Source organism: Molothrus aeneus, chromosome 5 (genome assembly GCF_037042795.1).
Source record: "Molothrus aeneus isolate 106 chromosome 5, BPBGC_Maene_1.0, whole genome shotgun sequence".
In the NCBI taxonomy this organism is placed as follows: Eukaryota; Metazoa; Chordata; class Aves; order Passeriformes; family Icteridae; genus Molothrus; species Molothrus aeneus.
The window spans coordinates 19,624,907-19,652,737 of NC_089650.1; the positions used below are offsets into that span (position 1 = coordinate 19,624,907).

General features: G+C 53.1%; 2 protein-coding genes across 3 annotated transcripts; both read right to left on the reverse strand.

Annotated features, from left to right (window-relative positions):
- Positions 1 to 8,831: 8,831 nt before the first annotated feature.
- On the reverse strand, positions 8,832 to 27,645 carry KCNJ4 (potassium inwardly rectifying channel subfamily J member 4). 2 transcript variants are annotated; one of them, XM_066550367.1, is made up of 3 exons: positions 27,316 to 27,645; positions 14,810 to 14,985; positions 8,832 to 13,613 (listed from the first exon to the last, which is right to left on the reverse strand). In XM_066550367.1, exons 2-3 carry the CDS (start codon positions 14,845 to 14,847, stop codon positions 12,284 to 12,286), a joined length of 1,368 nt encoding a protein of 455 aa, XP_066406464.1. In that variant the 5' UTR covers positions 14,848 to 14,985; positions 27,316 to 27,645; the 3' UTR covers positions 8,832 to 12,283. The 2 variants fall into 2 exon arrangements, with proteins under 2 accessions (XP_066406464.1, XP_066406465.1); XM_066550368.1 differs by lacking the exon at positions 27,316 to 27,645 and adding an exon at positions 24,008 to 24,051.
- On the reverse strand, positions 17,453 to 18,664 carry LOC136556588 (golgin subfamily A member 6-like protein 7). Its single transcript, XM_066549896.1, has one exon. It carries the CDS (start codon positions 18,662 to 18,664, stop codon positions 17,453 to 17,455), a length of 1,212 nt encoding a protein of 403 aa, XP_066405993.1.
- Positions 27,646 to 27,831: the final 186 nt, after the last annotated feature.

The window sequence follows — 27,831 nt, forward strand, 5'->3', positions numbered from 1 at the left end:
AATAAAACATAGCTAATAGCTACCTCTGAAAAGATTGCTGTGAGTGACTCGCTCCGCATCAGGTAGGAAATCCGCAGCAAGGGCAAGGATCCAGGCCAGCACACAACTGCCTCAGCAATGAGTCACTCTTTTCTCTTCACACTTTTGGGGAAAAATAAAAACCAACCATAACAAAACAAGACAATAACAGAAAGAAGAGATGATGCTGAGTCCCTGCAAAGAGCCTTCTTCATGACACAGCCCAGACTCATCCAGAACACCATCTAACCTATGTGCTGCAGGTGTCCTGTGGAAAATAAATCTGTGGCCACATAATTAAAGACTCAACCGTAATTCATATGCACGAGGACATTGAAGGGCAGCTGTATAGCCAGCCTTGGTGCTGACATTTCTCAGTGATGAGAAATGTGTATTCTGATAGAACAGCGAGCAGCAATTGCCTGTTGTCCTCAACAAGGAGCAGGACTAGCAAAAGGTGACATGTGCTGTCGGGTGGCATTTGGGGTAACAGCACACGAACAATAAGATTTGGCAGAAAGACTTGGGAAAAGACCCTTGTTTGGACACTGGAGAAGTCTCCAGTCCCAGAAACACAAGCTAATATGGCTGTATTGTAGCAATAGCCCCTTTCCCAAACAACCCAGCATTTCCTTGAAGCTCATGGTCTCATCTGCCTCCCAGTTTCATTTGCTGTTCCCCAGATTTTTGGTTCTCTCCCTTGAGTTTCATTCAAATCAGGGAGTTTTATCCACCAGGCTTCCCAGAAGGCAAAAGAGAGGTGACTAGGAGCACAGGGCAGAGGAAAGCATTGAGAGATGCAAACAGTGCATGACACATAACAGCAGCTCTAGAAGGGAGAGCCCTCCCAGTTTCCCCCTGCAGTGCTCCACCCTGGGAAAGCCCATATGCTGTCATGACACCCTCAGAAACCAAAAGGGTTGGGCAGGTTAGCAAAGGTTGAAAAGCTTGTAGCTGTGAAGCTGTGACAAGTCTTCTTTCCATGTTTAACAAAACCGTGTAATTTGTCCGTGCTGGTGGGGGAGAACAGTGGAGCTGGCAAAACAGCCTCCATGACACAAAAACTGGTGTTCTGCCCAAGGCCAAGCCCTTGCTTGAAAGCCCAGAAGTTCCACAGTTTTTGTCCCCTGGGCCACATATACACATAGTCTAGCCCAAGAAAACTAGTGGTGGGTCCACATTTTCAAAAATAACTAAATAGCTGAGACAATCATTTTCTATGGAAAATTTCTGCACCAGTGGTGAAACTTTGACAGTTACAAGCAAGCGAAAACAGGGTCTTGAGAGGGGAAGTGTTGGCAACCTTAATAATAGGAGTTGTTCCTGGCCACACCTGTAATTAAGTGCATTTATTGCTTTTTTCCATATAGCCTTGCTTTTTTTATCCTCGTGCTATTCCCAGCCTCTGTCAGTTTGCAACTGGCTCTCTTTATTATATACCCCTGCTGGCTTGCTTTGGTGAAAAAAAAAAAAGAAAAAGAAAAAACGTGGAGCCAATGGGGAAAAGGGGAAAAGAAACTAACAAACAGGGATATTTAGATGCACTCTCAGAGCTGTGTCAGGCCACGGCAGATGTATCAGAGAACCACAAGACAGGGACAAGGTTCTTTGGGAGGAGCTGGACTCGGGGCTGAATCAGCAGGATCGTACTTGAAGATGTGTAACCTCCTCCTGCTCTCCTGCATGTGGAGGGCTCTCTGGGCACCAAGGCAGCTGAGTGCCTACAGGGTGGTGGGAGAACCTGGCCCAGCAGTCTGGGCAAAATGAAGGGCCACAGGGGAGGCACCATGTCTGCCTGAACAACCCAATCACCTTCTTTGATAAAAAGACTGGTCTTATGGGTGAGGAGAGAGTAGTGGAAATAATTTATTTCCAATCAAGCTGGGCTTTCAACACCGTCTCCCAATGTTCTGATATCCAAGTAAAGATGGTGTTGTCTCAATAGGTGGACAAGCAGAGGGACACAAAAAATATTTGTCTAGTCAGGCACAGGGAGCAGTTGATTGTTAATGGGTTGTACTCTACCTAGAGGCTGGTACCAAGTGGGATGCCCCAGGGGGCTGTCCTGGGACCTCTCCTGTTTAACATGGTTATTGATGACCTGGAGAAGGTGATGGGGTGCACTTCAGGTGACACTTAGTTGGAGGGGAAACAAGTTAACATGCCTGAGGGGACGTCAGAGTGACGGAGGCAGGCTGGAGGGATGGGCCTGCAGGAACCCTGGGAGTTCAGCAAGGGCAAATACACAGCCTTGAACCTGGCAAGGAAGAGGCTCTGGCAACGATGTGGGCTGGGGACCTGATAGATGCACAACAGCTGCGTGGGAAAGGACTTGTGAGTCTTGGTAAAATACAGAGCCAAGCTCTTCACAGTGGTGCTTGGTGGGAGGATGACAGACAAGGAACATAAGTTTAAAGAAGAGAGGTCCAGCTTGAATACAAAGAAGATCTTTCTGTCCTCAAAGGCAGTCAAGTGTGGGAAAAAGTTGCCCAGAGAGGCTGAACAGTCTCCATCCTAGTAGTTTATAAGATCAAATAAAACTCCAAGCAACCTTATTTGACCTCTTTTCTGACCCTGCTTTGAGCAGGAAGTCAGACTAGAGCTGTCCTGGGGTCTCTTTCAAACCGAATTATCCTTCAATGCTCTGATGCCCAGGGCCCCATTTGTGTTTAGCATGTGTCTGGGGAGTGCCAGGTGTGTCTGTGCTGCACACATGTGTGTCCATGCCTGATGCAAGCCTGAATCCCATGGGAGGGGTGAGGCTCAAGGGAGACAAGGTATGCCACAGATGGGATGGACAGCAGGTGAGGAGCACACATTGGCCAGAGAGCAGTAGCTCCCAATGCCTGTGATAACCGTGGCAGTTCTGTGCACCCCAGGGAGCTCGCTGAGCATCACAGCAGCAAAGTGAGCTGGCAAGGAGCCCATGGTGTCCCTGAGGTGGCACTGTGTGTGTGTGTGTGTGCCAGGGGAGCGAGCACATAGCCGTAGTGGTGAGCTGTGTGTGCAGCACACGCAGCAGCAGCAGGCGCTGCGGGCAGCAGGGAGCGGTGTCTGTGTCTGCGTGGGCTCCGTTCACAGCAGCACAAGCCGGCCGTGCTTCAAAAGCCTCCCATGTATGAGCATCTCCCAGGCGGGCTCCGGGGCTGAAGGGACGGGACAGAAGGCAGGCGGTTCTGAAAGCAGCTGGCCCAGTCAGAATAATTCACATAGTGCTGTGGGAGGGGAGGGACAGGAGCAATAAACAATGCACTGGAAGGCGGGAGAGCAGGGAGAATGGCTTAAAATGCGTCTTCCCGACATGCCCTGGTGGATTAGTTCAGCATCTCAGCCCAGCTCCTCTTTAATTCTTATGCAAGGGGTTTCTCTGGAAGGGACAGTCTGTCCTCGCCAGCTGAACACCAGGCACAGGACACCGATTAACAAAAGGCCATCTCACCACCCGTCCCACACAGCAAAGGGTGAGAGGCAGCTGGGACTCATTCCCTATGAGGACTGAGGTTGTGTGTTTTTATTTCTGCCTCAGATCGTGCTGTTGCTCATCAGGGACTGCAAGACTTGCTCATCTGAGCCTCCCATGGCCTCCTATTCACTTCCAGGAGATGATGATTAGTACCTCTAAGGCCCCATCTGTAGGCCATTTTTGGGGAGGCTCTGAGGCCCAACAGCTCCCAGTTCCTACATCTGGATGTCTAGAGGCCAGAAGTGTCTGAGATGGGAATATGCACAGCACCTGGTCTGTCAGAACTACTGCTTGGAATTGTAGGCACTGGTACAAAGGTGATGGGTGTTGTGTGTGTACCTAGGGAAGTGCAATGTCCTGGCAACAACTTTGCTGCAGCTGCGGACACAGGATAGGCAGAGACACTCTAGGAACTGCTCCTGGTTCATTTATCACTTGAAATGTCCTTTAGCTGTACAGGGAGGTGACAGGTTAAACCCACAGTGGAAGGTTAAATCTGTCCTTTTCCCACTGACTGCTTCATGATCCTGGGAAAGTCACTTTGCCTTGCTGCCAGCTGCCTCTGTCCCCCTGTGCTTGCCTTCTCTCTGAGAACAGAAGCCATGCCTTTCTTGTGACTGCAGCAACAAGCAAAATGGAGCCATGAGGACATGAGGACTCTGGAGGCTTCTCCGTGGGACAAGTCATCAAATATTTACAAGGAGTCAGAAAACCCCACACTTTTCACAAATGGCTCTTACATTCTAACAGTTGACAATGCACTTTGAGCTCATGAGACCATCTGACTGCTGCAAGAGAGCTGTCTCAAACAGAGCAGCAGGGAACATGGAGCTCCATCTGGCCAGTGCAGCTCTACCAACACACCTTGTACCTCCTCTGCAGCAACGCCAGCCAGCTGCTCTCACCCTGACTTGCTTCCTCCACTGACCTCATGCCGCTCTGTCCCACTGGCACCCACTGGCACTCACTGCTGGCTCCTTGGACAGTCCAGGTCACCCTGTTATTAATCCCTGCCACCCTGCAGCCAGGCACCCCATGCCTGCAGCTCTCTGCTCCAGAGCTGGTTTACACTGCAGCTCTTCCCTGCTTTTCCTACAGCCTCACACAACACTGGAGGGGTCACATAAGTTTCTCTATTCAAGGCATCCTCATTGCTAGTGAGCACGACACGGTATCCCAGAAAACAATAGGCACATGGTGCAACCCAGCAGCCTGCAGCTAAATGATGGTTCCACTCTGCTTACATTTAGTCAGATCATTCTGTGTGGTACCAAGTGTTCTGCTATAGGTCTGCATTGCCTGTCATGTGCTTGCACCCACTCTCCTACTGATTCATTGTCTTATCCCTGAGAGAACCGTGTGGTGACTGCAGGTCATGTTATAAATACATTCAAAGTCTTCTCTGGAGTTCCTGCATCAGCTTCCTCCTCTCTTCAGCACCCCAGAAGTGGTGTGCAGGCCTGTGCCAGGCCCCTGGTAGACACACAGAGGCTGTTACTGGGTGAGCACCTAATCACCTGTCAGGAGCAATTTCAAGCTCCTTATTCTCTTGTTCTGTAACAAGGCTGTGTGCTCCACAGGCCCTCAGCTGACTCTCAGTGACTGTACCACTGGGACATTCAAACAACTTTGTCAATGCACTACAGCCAGGGACCCAAATATTGCCCAGTCCCAGGCTTCAAGACTTGCTATTTCAAATCTGGGGCCAACACCAAAATAATCTGGCTAATTTCAGAAACCAAAAAAACTTGTAAAGCTCAAATATCTTGTGTCACATAGACTATTTCAGGATAGTGTTTGTGTCCATCCTGAGTTTCTTCACAGACATCAGGGCAGTGGAGTCACATTGCTCCTCTTTACCTCTTTCCAGGCTGACCTGACATGGACAGGGAGTCACTTGGGGTCCCCATGCCCGGGCTGCCCAGGAAGTAGAGGCATTACCCACATTAAATGCTCCTTTCTGGAAGGGATGTGGTCAAAGGTAAGCATTGTACTGGCAGCCCACTGACTGCTTTGCTGGTGTTGCTTTCCTTGGGACCTGGAAGAAGCCCAAGGCCAGAGTCTTCTTACAATTTGCAAGCCAGGCTGTGGTTATCTATTGTCCCAAGGGGATTCAAAATGGTTGTTGTCTGAACAGCTCTCAGGGCATTGCAAGGCTCTTCCTGACAGCCCTGGTGCTGACAAGGACATGTCTTCCATGCAGCTTCACTGCCCCTGTTCTACCATCAGAGCATGCTGCCCTCCTGCCTGTGGCATGGGAGAGGCAGGCTGGACATGTCCCATCAAGGGACTGAATAACAGGGAAAAAAGGGAGAAAATTTTATACACTGAGCACATGCAACCAGGCAGTGCTGAGAAACAGCTGAAGGACAAGCAGACAGCAAGGCAGCAACCAGCAGGACCTGACTCTGAACATAGGTCATCTCTGCCTGACTTCCCAGAGCTGGCATGGCTTTGCAGATTTGTCCCCAACAAGAAATCAAAGTGTTAGCACATATCTGAACTGTTTTCAAAGTCAGTGTCCACTCTGTGAAAGCTGTGGCCTGGCTGTCAGGAGGGCTGACCTTTATTGCAGCATTGGGGGTGGGTGCTGGTCCTCTCAGAGCCTACTTTCACTCCAGATCAAACATTTCCTCCCCCAAACCCCACGTGCGTCCCATGGCACTGCCTGGAGAGTCAGCCTCAGCTTCAGCCCAGCCCCACAGTGTCCCACAAGCACTGGAGCCAGAAGCAGCACTGGGTGAGCCTGGGGAGTCAGGGGCTACAAGGATGCTGGGGTCTGTGGGGATGAGCACAAGTCTTATGGGGAGCATCTGAAGGAGTCAGGGTTGTTTAGCCTGGAGAAAAGGAGGCTCTGGAGTGACCTTTTCACTCTCCACAGCTACCTGAAAGGAGGTGGTAGCAGGGGGAGTTGGCCTTTTCTCCCAAATAACAAGCAATAGGACAAGAGGAAGTGGCCTCAAGTTGCACCAGGGAAGGTTTAGTTTGGATATTAGGAAATTTTTTTTCACCGAAACTGCTGTCAAGCACTGGAGCAGACTTTTCAAGGGAGTGGAGAGGTCACCATCCCCAAAAGTGTTTAGAAGATGTGTCGACATGGAGCTTAGGGACGCGGATTAGTAGTGGACGGGGCAGTGCTGGGTTAAGGGCTGCGCTCGGTGACCTCAGAGGTCTTCTCCAGCCTAAGAGATTCTGTGGTTCGGTGGGGCCGGGCCCCGCGGGGCTGCCAGCCCTGCTCTCATCTCTAGATGGTGCTCTGCGGCCGGCAATAGCCGGGCTTCCCCCGCCCCGCCGCGCCGCTCAGCCTCCCTGCGCCGGCCTCCGGCGGGAGCGGCCGGGGCTGCCGGGGCGGGACCCCCACCCTGGGGAGCACGGCGGGAGGAGAATCCCGTGCAGCCCTTCCGAGAGCCGGCTGCCATCTCAGCTCCTGCCGCTGTGACATCCCCGGCCGGCCGCGGGGTCTGCTGCGAGCAGCGACTGCAGCCCCTGTCTCCATCCTCGGCTGTCCCCTCTGTCTGCCCCGCTGCCCGACACCACCCCACTAATGTTTTCAGCATCCCAGCACGCTGCATTCCCTCCTCTCTCCCTCCCTCCTGCGCATGCAGCTACAGAGCCCATCCCAGCTTTGCGGATCTAGCACAGGGCCGGGCCCTGCGGGCTTTTCCAATAGTGATGCTCCATTAGGGCCCAGCTCTGCTCTTACCACGGGCAATGCCAAAGCCCCATTGACTTCGCGAGGGCAAGCCCTTAATGGCCTGGGAAGATAAGACTTTTTTCCTTTTTTTCTTTCTTTTTTTCTTTTTTTTTTTTTTTTTTTTTTTTTTTTTTTTTTTTTTTTTTTTTTTTTTTTTTTTACACTCAAAGCTGCGGCCACTTAGTATTGCTGGTCCAAAAGCTGCAAGAGGCCCTCCTGCAAAAGCAAAGAAGAGCTGTTAAAGCTCAAAGAACACAGAGGAGGCATTCTTGTGGAGGTCATGAGCCTGTGCACAGCTGCCGTGGCAGTGCCATGTGCCCTATCCAGTCCCGGGCAAAACTTGGACAAAACCAAGCTGTTTGAAACCTAACATGTTTGTTCAGAAGCACAGACATTTCCAGCACCATTTCCTAATCATGGAAATCCAAACCTATTTTCTCCTCAATTGAGATTATTGCTGTGTTTCTTAAAAATATTTTTAGTTGCAGTGTGTATCAAAATGTTTTGCTGAGCAAATTTTGTGTGAGTTGAAAGGTGCCAATGATGATTTCTTTTCAAAAGGGTTGTCCAAAAGTGTCACCAAAAATAAAACATAAAACAAGTTTCTCAAGTGTCATTTCAAACAGCAACATTCATTTGAGAGCTGGCAAGAGTGACAAGAGCATGGTTAGTTGTCATGGGATAGAGGATCTGAACCAGTGCCTGGATCTTATTCATAGGGGAAAAGTCCTTCCTCTCCCCATTATCTTTCTGTTATTTGAGTAGCTTTCAATAATGAGCCAAATAAGATGTTAAGAAATAAGACAGGAAAGAAATATAGATTGTGGTTGAATGAACAAAGAAGCAGTGTCTTCCTCTTGAAAAGCAAGCTGCCAGTCCCTCATGACTAGAGGCAGGTCTTAGGGAAGCAGTCCCTCCATCAGATCCTGGAGGAGGGAAGGACCTCAGGGACATCATGCCCTCTCCTGCATTAAAGGTATCTTCTCTGGAAAGCACAGTGCAAGGAGGTATCACCTACCTAATGCTCCACACACTGTGTGCAAAAGGTAAAATACCTGGTGTGTTTACAGTTATGAATGGCCTGGACAGCTGATTTGCAGAATCCTTAAAAACATCAAGCCTTCTGTGTAGCTAACAGTTTTCCAGGATGGATTCTCCTGGCTTTTCACAGGCTGCATAAAAGAGTCCCCAGCACACAGCCAGAGAGGCACTTGTCGAGACACTTGCTGCATTATGTGGCATTTTTTGTGAATGTGCTTCGTGTTGATGGGATGAAGTTGTGGTGTAGGATGGACCATGCCCCCACGTGTGGCATGCACATGTAGGCACCTGCAGTGTGTACTTGGGCACGAGTCCTCTGGGATTCCAGTGTGCAGGTGCAGAACACCTGTGCAGAAGGATGTCCTGCTGCTGCTGTGTACCAGCAAACCCTGTGGGCACGTGTGCAGCTTGCAGGAACTGACACTGGAGTAGCTACACCATGTTGTTGGAGGGGCTGTGTGTGGGCTGTGTGCAGCACAGCTGCACGAGGAGTGTCTGATAGTCAGAAACTTGCTCACCACCTCTGTTTTCCTGTGCTGGCTGTTCCTATCCTTCCCTCTGCCCCCTCCCCTCAACCCCCTTCTCTCTCCCCTCTCTAATGATCTGACAGCGCTGAAAGCTTTCTTGCAATTTTATTATGAACAGCAGGGGTTTAGCTGGGTATTCTTTAATGCCTCACTGTCTTCTCCACCGTGATGCCAAGCATGACATGAAAACATCCAGCAGGTTCAGACATATGGAGGGGGCTGGAGCCAGTATGGCTGAATGATGCTTGTTCCCTCAGATTGATTGCAATCTTGTCCCATTTTTCCCACAAGAGGCCCCCATGTGAAGGGAGGGGTGGCAGTGCTGACCTGTGTGCTGCCCCAACCACTCCAGCTGTGCATGCCCATGACCCTGAGGCACCACCCCTGCCTGGCACCTCTGCACACTCGCTCCTTGGTGATTGATGGGTCTCCCAAGAGCCAAGGGAACACTTCATCCCCACCAAGCACTGCCACCCACCTCCAAAGGGTGCTGTACATCTGTGAGGGGGTGCCCAACTATGAGGGTTCCCCTTCTCCTGGAGGCCACCACCCCATGGTGGATGCATTCATGTGTCCTGAATGTCCGCGTCCTCGCACGCAAAGTCCTTCTCTCTCGGTCCATTAGTTTGTTTCCATGGCCAGTGGCAGGCACACGACTCTGAAAGCTGTATTAAAAGCCAGGTCAATACCAGCCCCTGCTTATTCCCCCAGGGGAAAATAAGTAAATAATGAAAGGAGGGGGTGACTTCATTTCCTATACCAGCAAACTCTTGAATTTAGTGCGAGAGAGGCACCCCAGTTCCCAAGTGGGTAGCATTGGAGCTCTGAGAAGAGGCAGCTCTGCCTCAGCACCAGCAGAACCAGGAGGGATGGAGGCCTCTCAAAATCCAGTGGATCCATCATTTCAATGTAGGCTTTGAGGCAAACTGCTCTGGCAGATGGGCTCTGGAGCCGAGGATCACTGCAGCAGCGAGGTAGAGGCTGAGGTGCTTAATGCCTTCTCTGCCTCAGTCTTTCACAGTGAGACCAGTTGTCCTTGGGGTACTCCATGCCCTGAGCTGGAAGACAGGGACAGGGAACACAACGAAGCCCCGTAATGCAGGAGGGAATGCTCAGTGACCTCCTACACCACTTAGACACTCCCAAGTCTGCAGAGCTGGATGGGATCCACCCAAGAACATTGAGAAAGCTGGTGGAAGAGCTCACCAAGCCACTTTCCATCATTTATCAGCAGTCCTGGCTGGCCAGAGAGGTCCCAGGTGACTGGAGGTTAGCCAGTGTGAAACCCATCTACAAAAAGGGCTGGAAGGAGGATCTGAGAACTACAGGCCCATCAACCTGACCTCAGTGCCAGGAAAGGTCATGGAGCATTTCACCTTGCCATCATACAGAACATGTGGCACAACCCAGGAATCAGGCCCAGCCAGCATGGGTTTGGGAAAGTCAGGTCCTGCTTGCCCAGCCTGATCTCTCTCTATGACAAAGAGACCTGCCTAGTGGATGAGGGCAAGGCTATGGATGATGTCTACCTGCACTTCAGTAAAGCCTTTGACGCTGTCTCCCAAAGCATTTGTCCTGGAGAAACTGGCTGCCTGGAGAAATGGAATGGGTGCATTGTTCATTGGGTAGAAAACTGGCTCCATGGCTGGGCCCAGAGGGTGTTGGGGAATGGAATTATTCTGGGAATGGAATTATTCCAGTGAATGGAGCACACCCAGGCAGGACAGCTGTTCCCCCACAAAACCTACATCCTAAGATGAGAAATGACCATGTCTGGGCCTAGACACATCTTGTGAATCTATTTATGCTCTTTCTCAAATGCACTTCCATATAACCTCACTTTCTCTTCCTCTTTTCCCCTTCCATCTTCACCATCTGCCCTCTGTGTCTGCTTCTTCCTCTCAGTCCTCCTATTTCTTTCCCTGTCCTTCTGCTTCTTCCCCTCTTCCTTTTGCCTCTTGAACTAATTCCAAGTTGATATGCTTTTTTCTGCTTTGTAGATCAGGGATTAGGTGGGACATAACTTCTTCAGCTATTCCCCACCACAGCACAGCTACTGGGTGCCCACAGCAGCTTCCTGAGCTCCCCGTTTGTTTTTCTGTCCTCATATCATCTGCAGTTTTGAAGGGGTGATTCTGCTACTCCTGAAGGAAAATGCTCATCATGTTTTCACCTCATTTGTAAAATGACAACAAAGTGATGTTAGGGGTCTAGCTTTGGTTGATGTTTTCCCTCATCCTCCCTTCACTTGCCTCTAGCACAAAGAGACACTTTGGATTTTTTCATGGGGTTTTTGAATCTAGAGCAATGCCCAAAGCAAATAGTATTGCTTGGCCAATCCTACTGGCAATTTTAATGCAGATTATTCCCTCCATACACACATTTGTATGACCTTCTCCCTGAGCAAATTCTCTGAGCCTCTTGTTATAGGTCTTTACCAGAGAGGCCCAGAACAAGAGAGCCCTCGTGATGGAGCTTCCAAGGTCCAATGCCATACAAATAGCAAACACCAGCCCTAATAACCCTCATCAGTCTCTATACCAGGCTGCAGCTGTGGAGTCTGTCCTTTGCTTCCAAACCTCCCCTTGGGATATTAGGCTTTATTAAAAATAAATAGTTACAAATTCTGTTTTACAGCGGATGGCATCAGGGAGAAGAATGGAGGAGGCAAAAGGAGCAAGTGGAGGGTCTGCTGTCCAGTCAGGTCACCTGTCTGTCATCCCAGCTGTGCTGTGCCAGGGAGCAGTCTGAGTGTGGTAAGCACAGGGCCCTGCCTCCTCTGCCAGTATCTCAGGAGAGGAGCTGGACATGTTTTTCAAGAGGACTGGGAGAACTGGATCTGAGTCCATGGAGCCGAGCTGCTTCTGGAGGTGACAGACACTGAAAGCCAAGGAGAGTGCAGAGCAGCCTGTGTAGAACGTCCTTGTCTCCTAGCTTGGCATTTGCCGTGGAAAAATCTATTTCAGTTCTCCTTCTCTTTTATATACAAAATCATGTGCAACAAGCAACAAACATGCAAGTAAACTCCTCCCTTGAGATCCTTCCCCGCTCCCTCCAATAGTCCCAAATTCTCCCTTCTATCCTCATCTGGTCAGTGCTTAGGTGTTGCTCCTCTCCCAGTGACGACGATGACCCTTGACAGCCATGGGGCCTACCCACAGTGAGAGGTGACAGAAAGTCTGCTGTTGCCTCAGCAGCAGAAACATTTGCTGTGGGTCCCAGTCTGTCCACCGAAGGCAGGGACTCCTGCCACCTCTCCAGAGACAAGAAACCAGGCCTGCTGCCCTCCTGTCTCGGGGCAGGAGAGGGGTTCTAGCCCAAGCTGCACACCCAGAAAGAGCAGCGTATCCTCACTCCTCTCCCAGGCATTAGAAACTCATGAGAAAGGGAGTGTATCTGAGCAGCTCCAGGCCTTGGTGTATCTGGGGGCTGAGAGGCAATCATGGGAGGCATTATTTGGTGGTGAAAGGACTTATCCAGTGTATGGGTACGGAACAGAGGAGACTGGGCAACGGGTGTGGAACGGGGAGGCTGGAGGAGTTAGATAGCTGACTCCCTGCGGTATGAGATTGTATCTAGAGGCAGAGTTGCCTGGAGCCGCTCCAGGTCCAGGTGGCTTCCAAAATCCATCATCTGGATGATACCTCCCTCCTCCTTGGTGTTGCCCCCTAACACTACACCCACTTCATCATCATCTTCATCTTCATCTTGACTGACAAGTGCCAGCTCATTCTCGTAGCAGAAGGCACTGGGAGGTGGTGGAGAAGGTAGGATGGTCATCTTGCTCTCTTGCAGCTCCCGGGCTGAGCAGCGAGGTGTGCCAGCTACCTCGTATGTCTTGTGAAAGCGCGAGTAATCCACTTTGTAGTGGTTCTTCTCCTCAAACACAACCGGTTCAAAGCGATGACCCCAAAGGATTTCACTAGCAAGGTAAGAGCTTCGTGCCTGTGTGGTCATGGCTGTGGCTTCCACCATCCCCTCCAGAATAACCACAATCTCAAAATTCTCCGTCTCCAGCTCTTCCTTGCCAATCCCATAGAGGGGGCTCTCCTCATCAATCTCATGAACGATAATAATGGGTGAGACCAAAAATATACGATCCAGACCCACATCGTAGCCCACATTTAGGTCCCGCTGGTCCAGGGGGAGGTATTCCCCTTCCTCCGTCATGTAGGGTTTGATGAGCTGGGCTCGGACATGGGCCTCCACAATGTGACTCCTCCTCAGGTTGCCCACCCTCCACATGAGACACAATTTGCCATCCCGCACGGAGATGACGGCATGATGGCTGAAGAGGAGGGTCTGGGCCCGCTTCTTGGGCCTTGCCATCTTGGCCATGATGGTGCCAATCATGAAGGAGTCAATCACGCAGCCCACGATAGACTGCACCACAACTGCCATGATGGCCAGCGGGCACTCCTCAGTCACGCAGCGGAAGCCGTACCCGATGGTTGTCTGTGTCTCCACTGAGAAAAGAAAAGCCCCCAGGAAGCTGTTCACGTGCATGATGCAGGGCTTGAGCAGAGAGGGACTACCTGCCACCGCCGGTGCATTGAGGTCACCGTGGAAGAAGGCGATGCACCAGAAGAGGAAGCCGAAGAAGAGCCAGGAGACCAGGAAGGCGGCAGAGAAGATCATCAGCATGTACCGCCAGCGCGTGTCCACACAGGTGGTGAAGATGTCGGCCATGTAGCGCTGGGATTTGTTGCTCAGGTTGGCAAAGTAAACGTTGCACTGGCCGTTCTTCTTCACGAAGCGGTTGCGGTGCTTCCGCCGGGGAGCATGGCCCTTGCCGTTCCGGCTGTGCCCGTTCATGCTGCCCAGCGTAGAGACCTTGTGTCCATCCTCCTCGGTGGAGACAATGCTGTACCTGGGAACAGAAGAAACAGGCAGTTCCATCAGGAATATACAAAGGGTAACAGCAACCACCGAGACAGCAAGGGCAGGAGGCATGGGTGGTTCGCAGGGGAGCAGTACCACCCTGTAGGATCTCACAACAGCACGTCAGTGATTATTGCACCATGGTGCCAACCTGACCAAGCTGGTAGACATCCGCTGTAATGTTTGCTGAGTGTTGCTGCCTGGAGGATGAATCTAGCAAGGTCCTGACAGGGCAGCAAAGCAGAAGCAGCTTGTAGCTTGAGGTACCTTCCAGCCTTTATGGTGAGGAGGGATACAAGGCTTTGAAACCTGACAGCAGCTGGCACAGCCAGGAAGCCTGGGAGCAAGCACCCGCGGCCTGACCACGTTTTGGCCCTCATATAATACAAGGCTGGGAGTTTCTATTTTCTCCTCTGCTCTGCTCACTGATTTCACGGTGTATGGTGACAATGTTTATACACTTCCTGCCTCAGGACAATTCTGTTGCCACAGCAACATGTGTGTCTTCCAGCATCTCTTATCCAAAGCCAAAGGTGTAATTTGGAAATCAACAGCCAAAGCAGTGGCAGTTTCCTTGGCAGAAGCTACACACACATTTTCTGGGAGACCTTTCCCCCTCTGGCTGCCCTCCCTCACGACACTGCCCCTCATGTGATCCCGTGACACTTGCAGATACTCCTTAAAGATGTGATGGTAGATGGTGCTCTGACCACCGAGGAAACCAAGAGAGTGCACTGAAGCACAGACTGCTCTGCCCTCATGCCTGACCAGCTGCAGCCTCACAGGACCCTGGGAGTCTCTCCTTCCTACCCTGTGGTGTTGACATGTCAGCTGGAGTCCTCCAGAATGGGCCTCCATCTCACAGCAAGGACAGCACTGGTGGCTGGAGTTGTGATTCCTGGGAACATGTGGCTTCTGCAGTGCTGCTGGAATCTGTAATTTCTGGTCCAGCAGCACTGCAGTGCTTTGCTTCTCCTCCATAGTATTCCTGCAAGCACTACCCCTACATATGGCATGTTTTGGGTTGGAGGAGGAGAGAGGAGTCATTCCTTAGAACAGGAAAGCCGCTGACAGGTAATTTGAGAAAAATATATCAAAAGGCAGTCTGAATTTAGGGTCTGAGGGGCCAGATGAGGAGCCAGGTCACTCAGGGAAGCAGCAGGTCTTGAGAGGAGGGTTACTCACCGATTGACTCGGACGCTGCCCATGGCTCGCTCAGTCATCGGGTGTCAGGGGGCCGTGGGAGCTGCCAGGCCGTGGGAGCTCATGCAGCAGCACTCACGTGGGACTGGGCAGCTCCAGGTTTCACCTCTGGTGAGCTGGGACCAGCACTGCCATTGCGATTGCTCCTGGGCACGCACCTGGCAGGGAAGGACAAAGCAAAACCCAGTCAGATTTTTGACTAGCAGCCATTGGAGCAGCGGGCACAGGCTCCCAGCCTTTTGCTCAGGGAGCGTTGGGAGGTGTCCTTGGGGCACCTGCTGCAGCCTGGCTTGGGCAGGTGAGGAGCTGGTGGTGCAGACTGGGTGCACAGCCCACAGACCCCACGTTCCCCAGCCAGCAGAGGAGCAGGGCCGGCCGGTCACCGTCTCCAGACCAAGGGCACAGCAGCTGAGCCGCTCACAGGGCCCTTGCCCTGAGCCATTATATTAATATCAGAGCTTACACGGGGCGAGAGCTGAGCCAGGTTAAGTACCTCTCACACAAGGACTAACAAAGCACAGGAATGCACAGCAGCCCTAAGGGATCCCTGTCAGCCCAGCCTAACTCTGAGGGGATTTTTTCCAGGGTGTGCAGAACACCCTGTTTCAAATAAAAGAAGGGAAGCAATGAGTAGAGCCCAAAAGAACTGACAGAAAGGAAGGGCTCAGGGGTAGCCAAAGAGAAGACAGTTAGAGGAAACAAACCTTGTGACATGCCCTGTGTACAGCATCCAAGGAGCAGCTCAGCAGCAGAGTCCTGGGAGGATGTCCAGCAGATGTCCCAGCCCAGTCCTCCCAGAATGGAAGGATGGTGAAGCCAAAGACTCAAGAGCCAACCTATTCCACCTGCCCAGAGCTGCTGGGAAGGGAAATGCACTGAGGGGGTAATGACTCACAGATTAGGAAGGGCTTTGTACACCCATGCTAATCCTGCACTGTGGCCTTTGGATTACAGCAGCCAGTGCTGAGTGTGAATGCAGACAGAGCCAGCTAATCTATTTCCTCCCAGCCTCACCAATGAACAGCCACTGGTTGCCAGATATGGGAAAAAATACAAGGATTTTGGGATCAAATGTAAGGCTTAGAGCAGCTTCCAAATGGTTGTGCATGGACAGGAGAGAGGAACAGCAAATGATGTTGCCTAGGATGGAAAAGCTGTGAGAACCATCCTTGTCCCATCATCAGTGCCCCAGAATGGGGCTGCACGTGGCCAGAGGTGCCCACCAGCTTTCCCCAGTTAGGACCAGAGCTGGAGAGCAGCAAGAAGGGAGCTCAAGACATCACCTCTGATGGGATGGAGACTACTCAGTTACTGAGGCAGTTAAAGCTCTGCAGCAATGAAAACATGGGTGTTCAGACCAAGGGTATTATGAGACCAGTAGAAGAAAACAACCTTGTAATCCACAACTCACCACACAGAGACAAAAGGGACCAGCTGCCAAAAAATCTCCATCAGGAAAAAGCATTTTAACACTGAACTCTGCCAGCTCCCACCACCTCATTACCCTGCAACATCCAAGTCTTCATGAAGTTGGTTTGGCCAGGAATTTTTGCTGTCCAGATGGGTAAACATATAGCAGACCCTGGGGCTGGTAACCTAAGTTAATCAGAAATGTTGATGTGATGGAGAGAGGTCACTTCATACCCACAGATGGTCCTGCTGGGATAAAGCTGACCAGAGCCATTGCATGTTGAGTTCAGACTGCAGGGTCCCACATGGCTTTGGGAGATGGCAAAGGTGGGCAGTTTAGGTACAACCCTCTGTGCCAGCCCCAGCCAGGAGAGGAAAGGCATCCTTTTCAACTGGCATCATTCTCAGCCAGCCTGGATATGCCAAGCTCATCCTCAGCCTGCACTGACCCCGATAACACAGGGAAGGCCCTGTCACAGCTCACACATATGAGTAATTCACAATTTCCTGAAAGTTTCTACAACCAACAACTCTCTTTCTCCAGCTGCAGAAACAGGTGCACCATTTCTAGAAATTTTGGATTTCTGGCCCAGGCAGCAGCCAGCTCCAAAAGAAAGGGAGGAGGACCTAAGGCCCTCTGCGAAGCCGTGTGCAGCAACACCTGGATCTTTGCTCCTCACCTTTCCCCCCTTCCCAAATAGGGGCAAAGGAGAAAGATGAAATACAAGGGCTTTGTTCATCTCCAGTTCAGGCTGGTACAGCTATGCTATGGGGTGGGATGAGCACACTGTGTAAGAGCACTGCATCCTTTGGTGCTGTGCTTCCTCCTGGCTCCCACATGGAAGCTCATGTCAACCAGAGCTGTGGCAGAGCCTCTTGCAGAGTCCACCATGGCTGGACCGTGCAGCTCAGAGCCTGGGCAGCCTTTGCTCCTAGCTCCACAGTGCCCGAACAGAGTATCAGCAGCTAAAGTCACATCAGTACCTGCAACTGGTACCTAATCACAAGGAAAGTATCTCCATAAAGGATGAAGGCTACCAGTCTGAGCACACATTTGAGAATGGGAAAGTGAATGCTTTTATTTGCAGTAAATGGTTACAAGTGGGAGAACGATGGCTTCGGACTGTGCACAGATCCATAAAACTCACACAGAACTGCGCTCATAGGTCTTTCTCTGATTAAAATTTGAGAATTTTTCTGGTGGATTTGAGGACCTCAGTAACAATGGGCAGCATTTCCGAGGCAGGAACTACATCTTTGCCCATTATGAGCTTGTGGGGGTTTTGCCTGGTGAAGTCTAAATTCTGTTTCACTGCTTCTAGGCCAGCCTGTTCCCAGGTTTTCATTCCCCAGCTTGCATCTCTCCAGCTGTACATGGAGAGTAAAGATCTCCTGCTTCAGGCTCTCTGTGTTTGTTTCGGCATTCAGAGCCCGCTGGGTCATTATCTGAAGATGACACTCAGTCTTCTGGACTAAGGATTGGAGCTCTTGGACTTCCCTCTCTCGCTCAGCCTTGCTGGCCTTCAGCTGATCCTGCAGGCTCGCCACCATGCACACCTGTCTCTTCAAGTTGTTCTGGAAGGTCTGGAACATTCTCCTGACCATGGCATTGTCCTTCCTGAGTGCATCATTCTCACCCCTGAGCCTGTCATAATGTTCCCTGAGCACGTCGTATTCCTCCCTGATCATAATGTCCTCAGCCATGAGCACAGCCCTGTCCTTCCTGAGCTCTTTGAACTCCTGCTTGATTGCGAAGTTCTCCTCTGCAAGCATGATGTTCGCGTTCCTGACCATTTCGTTCTCCGATCTGAGCATGCTGTTCTCCTGCCACAGCGAGTCGTAGGTTGGCTGCATGGGCAGGGACTCTCTGTCCTTGACATCCTCACCATCCTCCCTGCGCAGCACATGGGGCTCCGCTCCCATGGTGCTCTCTGGATGTCCCACAAAATGGTCACTGGCATGGGCCTGTGTGGCAGTGGCCTCTGCCCCCAAGTGCCAGCCTGAGCTCTGCTGGAAAGAGTCATGGAAGCCACTTGGTGCTGTACCGGCCTTTAGGGGGGCAGGCAACCTCTGATGCCCAGGAAGGTGGTAGCTTGGGCTGGGCTCCTCGTCTCCATCCAATCTGCCAGACATTCCCATGTCTTTGTAAAATGGTTCCTGAAGCTCCTGATCTTCCTTCTCAAGCTCCAGCGCATGCTTGGCCCACACCACCTGTTTATCTTTCACCATGTGAGAGTCCCCAGGAGTTACGAAAAATGTGGGTTTTCCCAGATCCTCTGTCTTCTTTTCATCTGTGCTGTTCCTGCTCTTGCACAAGGGTGAAGGTACGTCAGAATGGCAGGAGTTCCCTGATTCTTTACTGTCATCATCACCACCATCATTGCCATCATAACCTTGCAAGCCTTGAGATTCTGGGTAGACCATCATCATTAGCCCAAAGATGCGAAATGACTGCGACGTTTTTCAAGATGCTCTCAGCTGCAGTAAAAAGGAGAATCCAAATTGTGTTCCTGGAGTGCAGGCCATGCAAGCTGTTGACGCTGGCAAGCTGTGTGCCACCTTCTGCAGCCTCAGCAGTGCCTGTTGTGGCCACCAAAATCCCTCTGTTCAGAACATCAGGATCAGGAGGTGTTCAGGAGGGAGAGGAGAGCCACAAACCTCTGCATCTTGGATCTGGGGACACCTGGAACCACCAACATTCCAAGGTCTGTGATGTCATCAAGTTCCATGTGTGCTGAGTTGTCAGAAGCAGGGGAGGGGGAGGAAGCAATCAACTGCTGTCCTGATTCTGTCTAGGACTGAGTTAATTTTCTTCATAGTAGCCAGCACAGTGTTGGACTTAGTATGAGAATAATGCTGATAACACAGATTTGCTGGAGCTGTTGTTAAGTAGTGGCTTACTCCAAGACAAGGACTTTTCTGTTGCTCATGTTCTGCCACTGAGGAGTTGCACAGGAATCCAGGAGGGAGCATGGCCAGAACAGCTGGTCCAAACTAGCCAGAGGGATATTCTATGCCACAGAATATCATGCCCAGAATATAACTGGGAGATTTAACTGGAAGGGGCTGATGAATGCCTGGGGACATGCTGGGCATCAGTCATTGGGTGGTGAGTAATGGGGTTGTGCATCACGTGTTTCTCTTGGATTCTCTTATTCTCTCTCTCTGTGCTTATTATTACTATTATTATTAATAATAATAATAATAATAGTAATAACAATAATAATAACATATTTATTATTGTTATATTTTGTTTCAATTATTAAATTGTTTTTATTTCACCCCACAAAGTTTACCTTTTCTTTTTGATTCCCCTCCCCACTGTGGATGGGGGCAGTGGGAGGGAAAGAGGGGGCTGTGTGATAGTTAAGTTGCCTGCTGGCGTTAAACCACAGCAGCTGCAAAAGGTGATTTTGGCAGCATGAGGATAAGCTGTCCTCCTGGTGTAGAGCTGACCCCAGCTTGGGGATGCTGCCACTGAGCAGCTCATGAAGCCACCTGAGACCTCCAGCATAAAGGAGGGACAGGAACAATCTAGTCTGGGCAGGCAGCATGGCCCAGAGGGGACAGCCCTGTCCCACAGGGTACGGAGACATCTCCACCAAGCCACTGGCACTTGGTTGGGGCTGACCCTGGTCAGGGGCAGGAGACATCACCGGCACTTTGGCCACAGGCATCCGTCTAAGATGAGCGGGCAGTGCAGGGTCCACACTGTGGTGCTGCCAATCTGATTCATCCCTGCTGCCAGCTGGCACAGGGAAGTGTTAGTAATACCCAGTGCCACAAACTCAGAGCGGCACGAGCCAGGAGACGAACAAAAATAAACACGTTTCCCACTTCCACCCCAACACACCCCCACAGCGCGTGGTGCCGCCATGGGAAGGACAGACAGGCAGGCAAGAAACGCCTGGGCTGGGCACTGCTGCCACATTCGGTCACTGTCCCTCCTCAGGGCCACCACCGATGTCCCTGCTGGCAAAATCAATGCCACCAGCTTGGCAAGGCCTGGGGGCTTGCCAGGAGCCCAAACCCTATGCAAACGTAGTTCAAATGGCTGTGAAAAGGTCCCATTGCCACTTGGAAACCTGAAACAGAAATGGAATGAAAGGGGAAGGCTCAGAGGTGTCTCCGGCAGAAGGGGATTATATTCATATCCTGAACAGGCAGCTGCCTGTCACATGGACAAGGAGGAGGAAAGCCTGGCTGAGGACAGAGACACGAGTCCAGAGCATGTCTGAGGGCATTTCTTGGAGCTTGCTCCTGAGACCCACATGTGAAGGAGGAAGCTGCAGAGTCAGTGGCAATTCCTATGGAGTGGTATGAAACAAAGCTGGTGGGTGCAGCAAGAAGAGAGGCTAGGCTGGAGGCTGCAGCCTGGACAGAAGCCTCCCCATCCCTCTGCTGCCTGTCCTGGGTGTACATGAACACACATGAATTTCATGGCCTGCAGAAGCCCCCCAAGCACTTTTGAAAGCTGCTGCAGCATGGATGTCACAGCCACTGCCTTGCAGCATTGAAACAGCCAGCCAAATGGGCCTCCAGGGGCCAGCAGCTGCCTCCAGCCCCAAAGCATGTGCTACCCTTCCCTCTTTCCCAATCCCTCCCGTGTCTTAGATTAAGCAATGCCAGGGACACCACCACGGTGCTGCAGTCATCTCCTCCTTCCCGTGTGACACCGTGCTCCAGCAGCACAAGCCATCACACCAGCCCACGCTGCCACCCCAATTCTGCTCTGGCCCTGAGCAGGCACGTGGGGCTGCACTGCTGCTGTCCCTTTCCAAGGGATCTGCAGCATAATGAGGTCAAGGTGCTTGGTGCCGGGGCAATACCTCCATTGCTCCATCCCCTGTACACAGTGCAGTGCCTCGCACGTCCCAGTCTTTCTCCAGCCCCTGCCAGAGTAGATCATATACTGTCAATCCTTCCTTAAATTTGCAATGGAAGAGTCTCATGAAACAGAACAGAAAAGTCCACGCTAAAGCACTCCCCCACTTCTCTTTTTATAACAACCATATCTGGTGCTCTGGGACATACACTGTGAGCGACAACGATGGAAAAATCCCAGGGTATTTTTACACTCTCAGTCTTTGCTTTATCGGGAGTTGTCTGGCAAATGCTTCTCTCCTGTCTGTGGTCAATATCGCAGCCGCTGGTCGCGCTCCGCTTTGTGCCTTTGTCCCTGCCACCGGCTGGCTCGGGAGCAGCATCCACAGCCCAGGCTGCCAGCTCGGCATGCTGACAGCACGGCAGACCAACTTCTCGCCTCTTGGGGAGTCAGGGCGGAAACATCCGCAGCTGAGGAGGGACCTCTCTGCCTTTTAGCAGAGCCTTGCAGACCCACAGCACTTAGTGTGTCCTCTCCATCCTCTTTGTAACTCCATCTCTTCTCCTATTCCTCAGGAATATTCCCAGGATTCATGCTGGGGCTCAGGGGGCAGCTCTGTGCCGTGAGGGGCTGTCCTGCCACGAGAGCCAGCGGCCGAGCTCTCGCTGCTCCGTGCTGGCAGGGCAGGCTGCCAGGCGCTGCACGGGCACACGCCAAGGCACAGTCACCGTGCAGGAGAGTTTTACCATATTAGAAAAGCAACTGACATATGGAAGGTGAGGGGAGGAAGCTGTAATCAACTCTATACCATTTTTATATACACACTTCTGCCTTTTCGTTCAATAATTATAAATAGATCAGGTGCCAACAGTCCCCATCTGCCCCTCAAGGCATGATCCGCTGACCAGTTTCCCTCTCCAAAAGAGGATTTTATTCATGTGCCTCTGCCCGGTTTATATTTTGGAGTGGAGTGAGAAGGGGGGATATTTTTTCCCCCTGTGAAGCTCTGGAGCCTGAGGATGGGTAATATGAAAACAAAACAAAATGATTTGAAGTTAAACCATCTCAGTGTGTGACTCAGAGCTATTCATAGCTCCCTGAAGCCAGCTGCAGCAACGGAGCCAGAAGGATTCTGCCCGTATTATTATTCCAATTACCATCTGAATTAAAAGTTTGAGCAGTGATCAGCCCACATGCTGATGGGAGGGGGAGAAAAGAAAGCAAGGAGAGAAGGAGAGAAAGAGTGAGAGGGAGAAAAAACAGATAAAAATGGGAACCGCACAAAGGTCCCCAGGATGACAAAGTCAGGAAGAGGCACAGAAAGGTGACAGCATCACCTCCCGCCTGCTCCCACACCGCCCCAGAGATCCCTGCTGCGGCTGCACCGTCCAGACAATGGCGCTGCGAGAGCAGCTGCCTGCCCCCAGGATCTCAGACTAGGTGGGGGATACCCCATGGTGGGGTTGCTGGGACTGGCACCGGCAGTCACCCACTCCTCTCTGGCCAAAATGGGGCTAGGGGTACACGACACAGGGGCTGGGGGCTGGACTGAGCAGGATTGTAAGGAGAGGATGCTGCTGGAGTGGCAGCTGGGGAGAAGCCCCTGCTTTTTCTTGCTGAGTGAGGAAGGTGGCTGTTATTCTCTGTGGCTGGCATCACAGGAAAAATTAAATGCTCAGAAGGGCCCTGGCCTTCCCGGGGTAGTGTAATTGGCCAAAAAGGAACCCAGCTTTTGTAGCAGCCAGGGTGCAGACTGCATTCCACCTGCTCCCGAGGAAACACAGGGACTGACATACCCCCAGCAATCTGCCGCCTAAACTAGACCCCAAAGGGTTGGTGCAAAACCTGCAAAAGCTGAAAAACTGAAGGCTCTGGGGTGTCCCTGAGGTCCCCACATCCCAGGCAGATGCAATGCACTCAGGTCACCTCCTCCAGCTTCCCAGCACAAGTGCACAGTGCAAAGGATGTCTTCACTAATCTCTGCATCTCTGGAACTCCCTTCACGGGGCGTCCTGCCCTGTGGGAGCCCTGATGTAAGGCCATTCCCAGCAGCATCCCTTCAGCATCTCTTCAGCACAAAGTGCCTGGCCATGTGGGATGTCTTGATGGCTTTTGGCTACTCAGGGGACAAGGATAATTATCGGTGTGCAGGAAAAGGGGAGCAGGAGTGGCTTACATCATCTGCCTGCCTGCTGCAGTTCTGGTCTTGACAGGGCAGGGATGGACTGCCGGTGACTCTGCCAAGCACCCAGCAAGGCAGGTGCCTGCAAATAGTTTATGAATGATGATAACAACAGTGTCAGCAGCAAGGATGAGCAATAACCAGGGCAAAGCCTGCTCTGCACCGAGTCCCTGATCGAGAGTGGCTGCAACCACTTCTCCGCACCCAGCTGCTGCAGGACAGCTGGGTTCCCAGCCTGGCCTGGCTGCTAAGCACTAACCCATCAGCGACAGGGAAAAACATTTCCCTTCACCCCCCTTGTCGCCGGGCTAACAGGGAGCTGAGTAGAGCCAGAAGCCTCCTGAAAGGGCCCCAGCTGGTCCCCTTTCAGCCATGCCTGCTAGGCACCAGAAACGGAGCACAGGGAGCACCCCAGGTAAGCTGCAAAACCGCATTCCTACAGAAAGAGGATCAAGTATTTCACTACAGGTTTGCTGACTTCTATTCCTACGGCTTGATCCGTCAGGTTTAACAAGCACATCTGGAGGGTGTCAAGCCTAAGTGCTGCCCAGCTCACGCAGTACGGAGTACATTGCCCGCTCCCTACCCCCAGCTCTCCCACAGGTCTGCCATCGCTGGGGCAGAGCGGTGCTCGGGGGACACGGCGGCTGCATCTGCACACTGCCAGGACTGCGATACCCCCCTGCCATCACCACGGGTGGCTGTCATAGCCCTGCTCCTCCGGGCTGCGACAGTGGCTCCCGCCGGGATCCTGCCTGCTCACCTGCCTGTCGCCTGCTGGCGCTCGGCGCTGCCCGCAACTTCTGCCTGCTCACCGCCGCCCGGACACGAGGCTGTTTCTTGGTGCTGGGAACAACGGGAACGGGAGAGGAGAGGAGTTGTGGGGCCGCTGTGTCTGGTCCCGTGGCAGGCACCGCCTCTTCATAATGCCATCGAGCTTTTCCGAGGGGTGAAGCGCCGGTCTGCCCTGGGATCCCCGGTGCCCTTCAGCCCCGCACTCACCATGCTGCTGGTGGGGCCGATTTATAGAGCTCTCCCGGGGCTCTGCCCTCCTCTAGAGCAGAGTCACTTTCGACATCCACCTGCTCTAAGGCTCCTTTCAGCTGGTCAGTCTGCGCGGGTGCTTTAGCAGGCTGCCGGCAGAAAGGGAGCCGGCGAGAGGAGAGGGGAGAGCGAAGCTGAAGGCAGGGAAAGGAGAACAGGAAGCAGAGAGGCAGCTGGGACCAGGCCAGCAGCTCTTTGTACCAGCGCTGGTACCGCTTGCCAGGGAGGGAAGGAGGTGGGGAGATGTGTCAGGGTCGTTTCTCTGAGCCTTTTGCAGGGGACAGAATGGGGGACGCTGCTTCCCTCATTATAGAACAGCACCAGGCTTCCTCTGAAGTGTTTCAGGAGAAATGTTGCCATAGAAATAAAACAGCCGTCCAGATTGTGAGGGGCAGACCCACTGCCATGGTGGCAGGGGCGTGGGCAGGGTGGCGGCAGGAGCCCCTGGCTGGCGGCGTGGGGAGGTGCCGGGCTGGAGGGCGCCTTGTTCTCCACCCTCCAGTCCCTGATTTCCAGTAAGAGCAGCGGTGGGGCTGCTGGGCCAGCATGGCTGGTGCCAGGAGATGGTGGGCATCTCCTCCCCAGATAAAACAGGGGGTGAATGCCAGAACTGTCCCTGAAGCAAGCTGCCTGCTGCCAGGCTCCCAGGAAGACAGGCACGGAGGTGCATGGATCTCTGGGGCAACGGGAACAGGGTCACATTGCAGCCAACTCCCATCCCTCAGCAGCCCGTGCCACGGCACCACCTTCACTGCTGCAGAACGAGCCTCAGAGCTCTGAGAGCGAGAACCAGCTCAAAAGCAGCCCTTGCCTGTCCCAAGCTCCCCACTGCCAGAGAATCAGCATCTCTCCCAAGAAGGGGCTCCAATCCCAACCATCACCGTTAAAACCACCTTGTCTGGCGAGGACAACCGGTGCCGGTGCCTCTGGGGGTTCCCCGTGAGGCCCCTCCGCCCTGGTAAGGGGCACAGGAGCACTGACGTCAAGGAGCAGGAATTCAGCCTGACTCAGTTTCGCAGCGTTGCGGGGCAAGCGCAGACGGCTTCACTCAGCTCGTGCCATTCACAGAAAAGCGAGCGCCAGCGGGAGGCTGGGAGCCGCGTGGATGAGTAAGGGATCGATTGCTGAGACGCCAGCATCCATCCATCGATCGCGGGCCGCGCTGCCGGGCTGAGCCAGCCCAGTGCAATAGCGGGGCGGGCCGGCGGGGCGTGCCGAGGGCACAGGGACACTCACTGCTGCGCTCTGCTCCGCACCGGTGTCAGCGGGCGCAGGTATCCATCACCGTGCCCTCCTGCCCCTTGCTGGCACCCTCCCGCCACTGACACCACCCCAGGGACGCGGCTGCTTCCCGGGCGTGGCCGATGGCTGAGCTTGGGGTGGCCGAGAGGCTGGAAGGGCCGGTGGGGACCGGTCCTGCCAAGAAACTCCATCCCTCCCCAGCCACCTCCTGGCTTTCCGGTTTTCCTTGCAAACCATGGCGGGGGGCTTCAAGGGACAAGGACCACTGCCAGCACCACACGTCGGGGCACTTGCTCTTAGCACCCAAACAGGGAGAGATGGAAGAAAAAAAAGGTGGAGGAGAGGGAACCCACTTTCCTCCAGATCAGCCCTCTCTAGCTTATCCTTTCTGTGGCCATCCTCCCCATTTGTCCTTTCCTCACCACTCCCTGTCCCCAGCAGATTCATGCTTCCCCCTAAGGCACATATTTGCCCTGTATTGATTGTTATTTTCAGTGGCTGCAAACACTGCCGGGGTGTCTCAGGCTTCTGTGGGTGCCACTTCTGGTGGTGAATGGAGAAGGGGCACATTCCCACGTCTCTGCCAAGATGTATTCCCCATGCACCTGCCTGATCCCTCCCAGGCTCTGGGTAACCCCAAGCCCTGGGCTCATCTCCACACCTCCCACCTCCTGTGGGAGGAGGTGGATGCTCCTCCTGAGAAGCCAGGGGGGGCACAGAGCAGGGTTAGAGGTAGCCTTGGAGCTACGTCACCTCTGCCACGCGTTCCTGTGCGCACTGTCACTGTCTGCCCCTCACAGCACCCCCCAAGGGGAGGCAGGGGAGAAGGGAGAGGCCCCAGAGCTGCTGTTTGCTGTGCCATCCATCGAAGGAGCCAGGGCTGGGCAGCAGGGATAGGTAACTCCAGGCTCTTCCCAGAAGGGTTTGGATGACTCCAGGCTATTTGCCCAGGAGGGAGGGCCATGGGGGCTGAGGGGCCAGGGATGTCCGAGGTGATCTGCCAGCATCATGCAAACCTGCCTGCCCACTCCTGCCCTGGTGGGGAAGCTGACCTTGCCAACAGGGAGCACAGGCAGAGTTTCTCTGGTAGTTTGCTCATGGCTTCCTCCTGAGCTCCTTCACCCAAAGCCACCAGCCAGAAGACCCTTTGCACCGTGCCTGTCTGGGGGGGTGTTGGACCACCACTGGCATGATCAGCCATGCCGGGACTAGGAGAGGTGGAAGGCAAGGGAAAGGGGGGCAAATCTGGAGCCCAAAAAGCTCCACAGGCAGCAGGAGAACAAACACATCCACTTCAGCCCCATTTGCACCTGAGGGCTTGGAGAGCAGGCCTCCAGCTGCCTTTTTCTGTGTGAACTGGCCAGGACCAGCACAGAGAAGAATCCACAGAGCAGGAGAAGCAAAAGGTGAGCAACACCCAGCCCAGGGCTAGAAGACACTAAGAAAACACGGGGAACTGAAAAAATGAAGTTACCTGCAAAGGGACCGAAGTCAGGGTGGCAAGGGGGCGGGGAGGGAAGTCGGGGAGGTTTCCAGGCAGGAGCCACCCCTGCCCCTCGGCCCGCGGCCGCCCCGGGAGCTGTGCGTGCATACGCCATGCACACCAGGCAACTTTATTATTCACTGGCACGCTCACACGAAGCCACGCATCTCTCCCCAAGTTATATTTATAGCTGTTCCTCAGAGCGAACGCAAATGAAACAATACATTATTTTCCTAAGGGAGAAAAGCCCTTCCCGCTCTCCTGCCGGAGAGGAGAGCAGCGCGCCCGGCACCGCCTCTTACCCGGGTCCTGCCGAGGGCTGCCGCCGGCTCCAGCCGTGCCGAGCCAGCATCAGAGGAACGGGAAAGCGGCCGCTCTCTCCATCTCACCATGAAATGCCTCAGCCGGACCGGAGGAATCAGGGAAGTCTCTCTGCAGTCCTCGCTCGCCTCCAGCCTAGGTTTATTTTTTTCCCCTCCGAAGAGCTACTTCTCCGCTGCGACCTGCTCCTCTCCTAACTCTGCCCTGCCCACGCCAGCGCTCTCCTTCTGCCTCTGCCTCTCAGAATTTTTTTGCTCCCAGGAGCGTCCATCCCACGGAGTGCTGATGTGCCTTCGTGGCTCAGCGACGGGTTTAGGTCTCCCCCTCCTGCCTGGCTCCCTCCTTCTCTGGCATTATGTGCCCGTGCCCCTTGCTGCCCCCCTGCTCTAGTCCCCAGATCCCCCCTCTCCCTGACACTCTTCCTCCCCGTGCGCTCCGCTCCCTTTCCCTGGCTGCCTCTCCCCCTCGCTGATTGCTATGCAGTCTGTAGCTGAGAA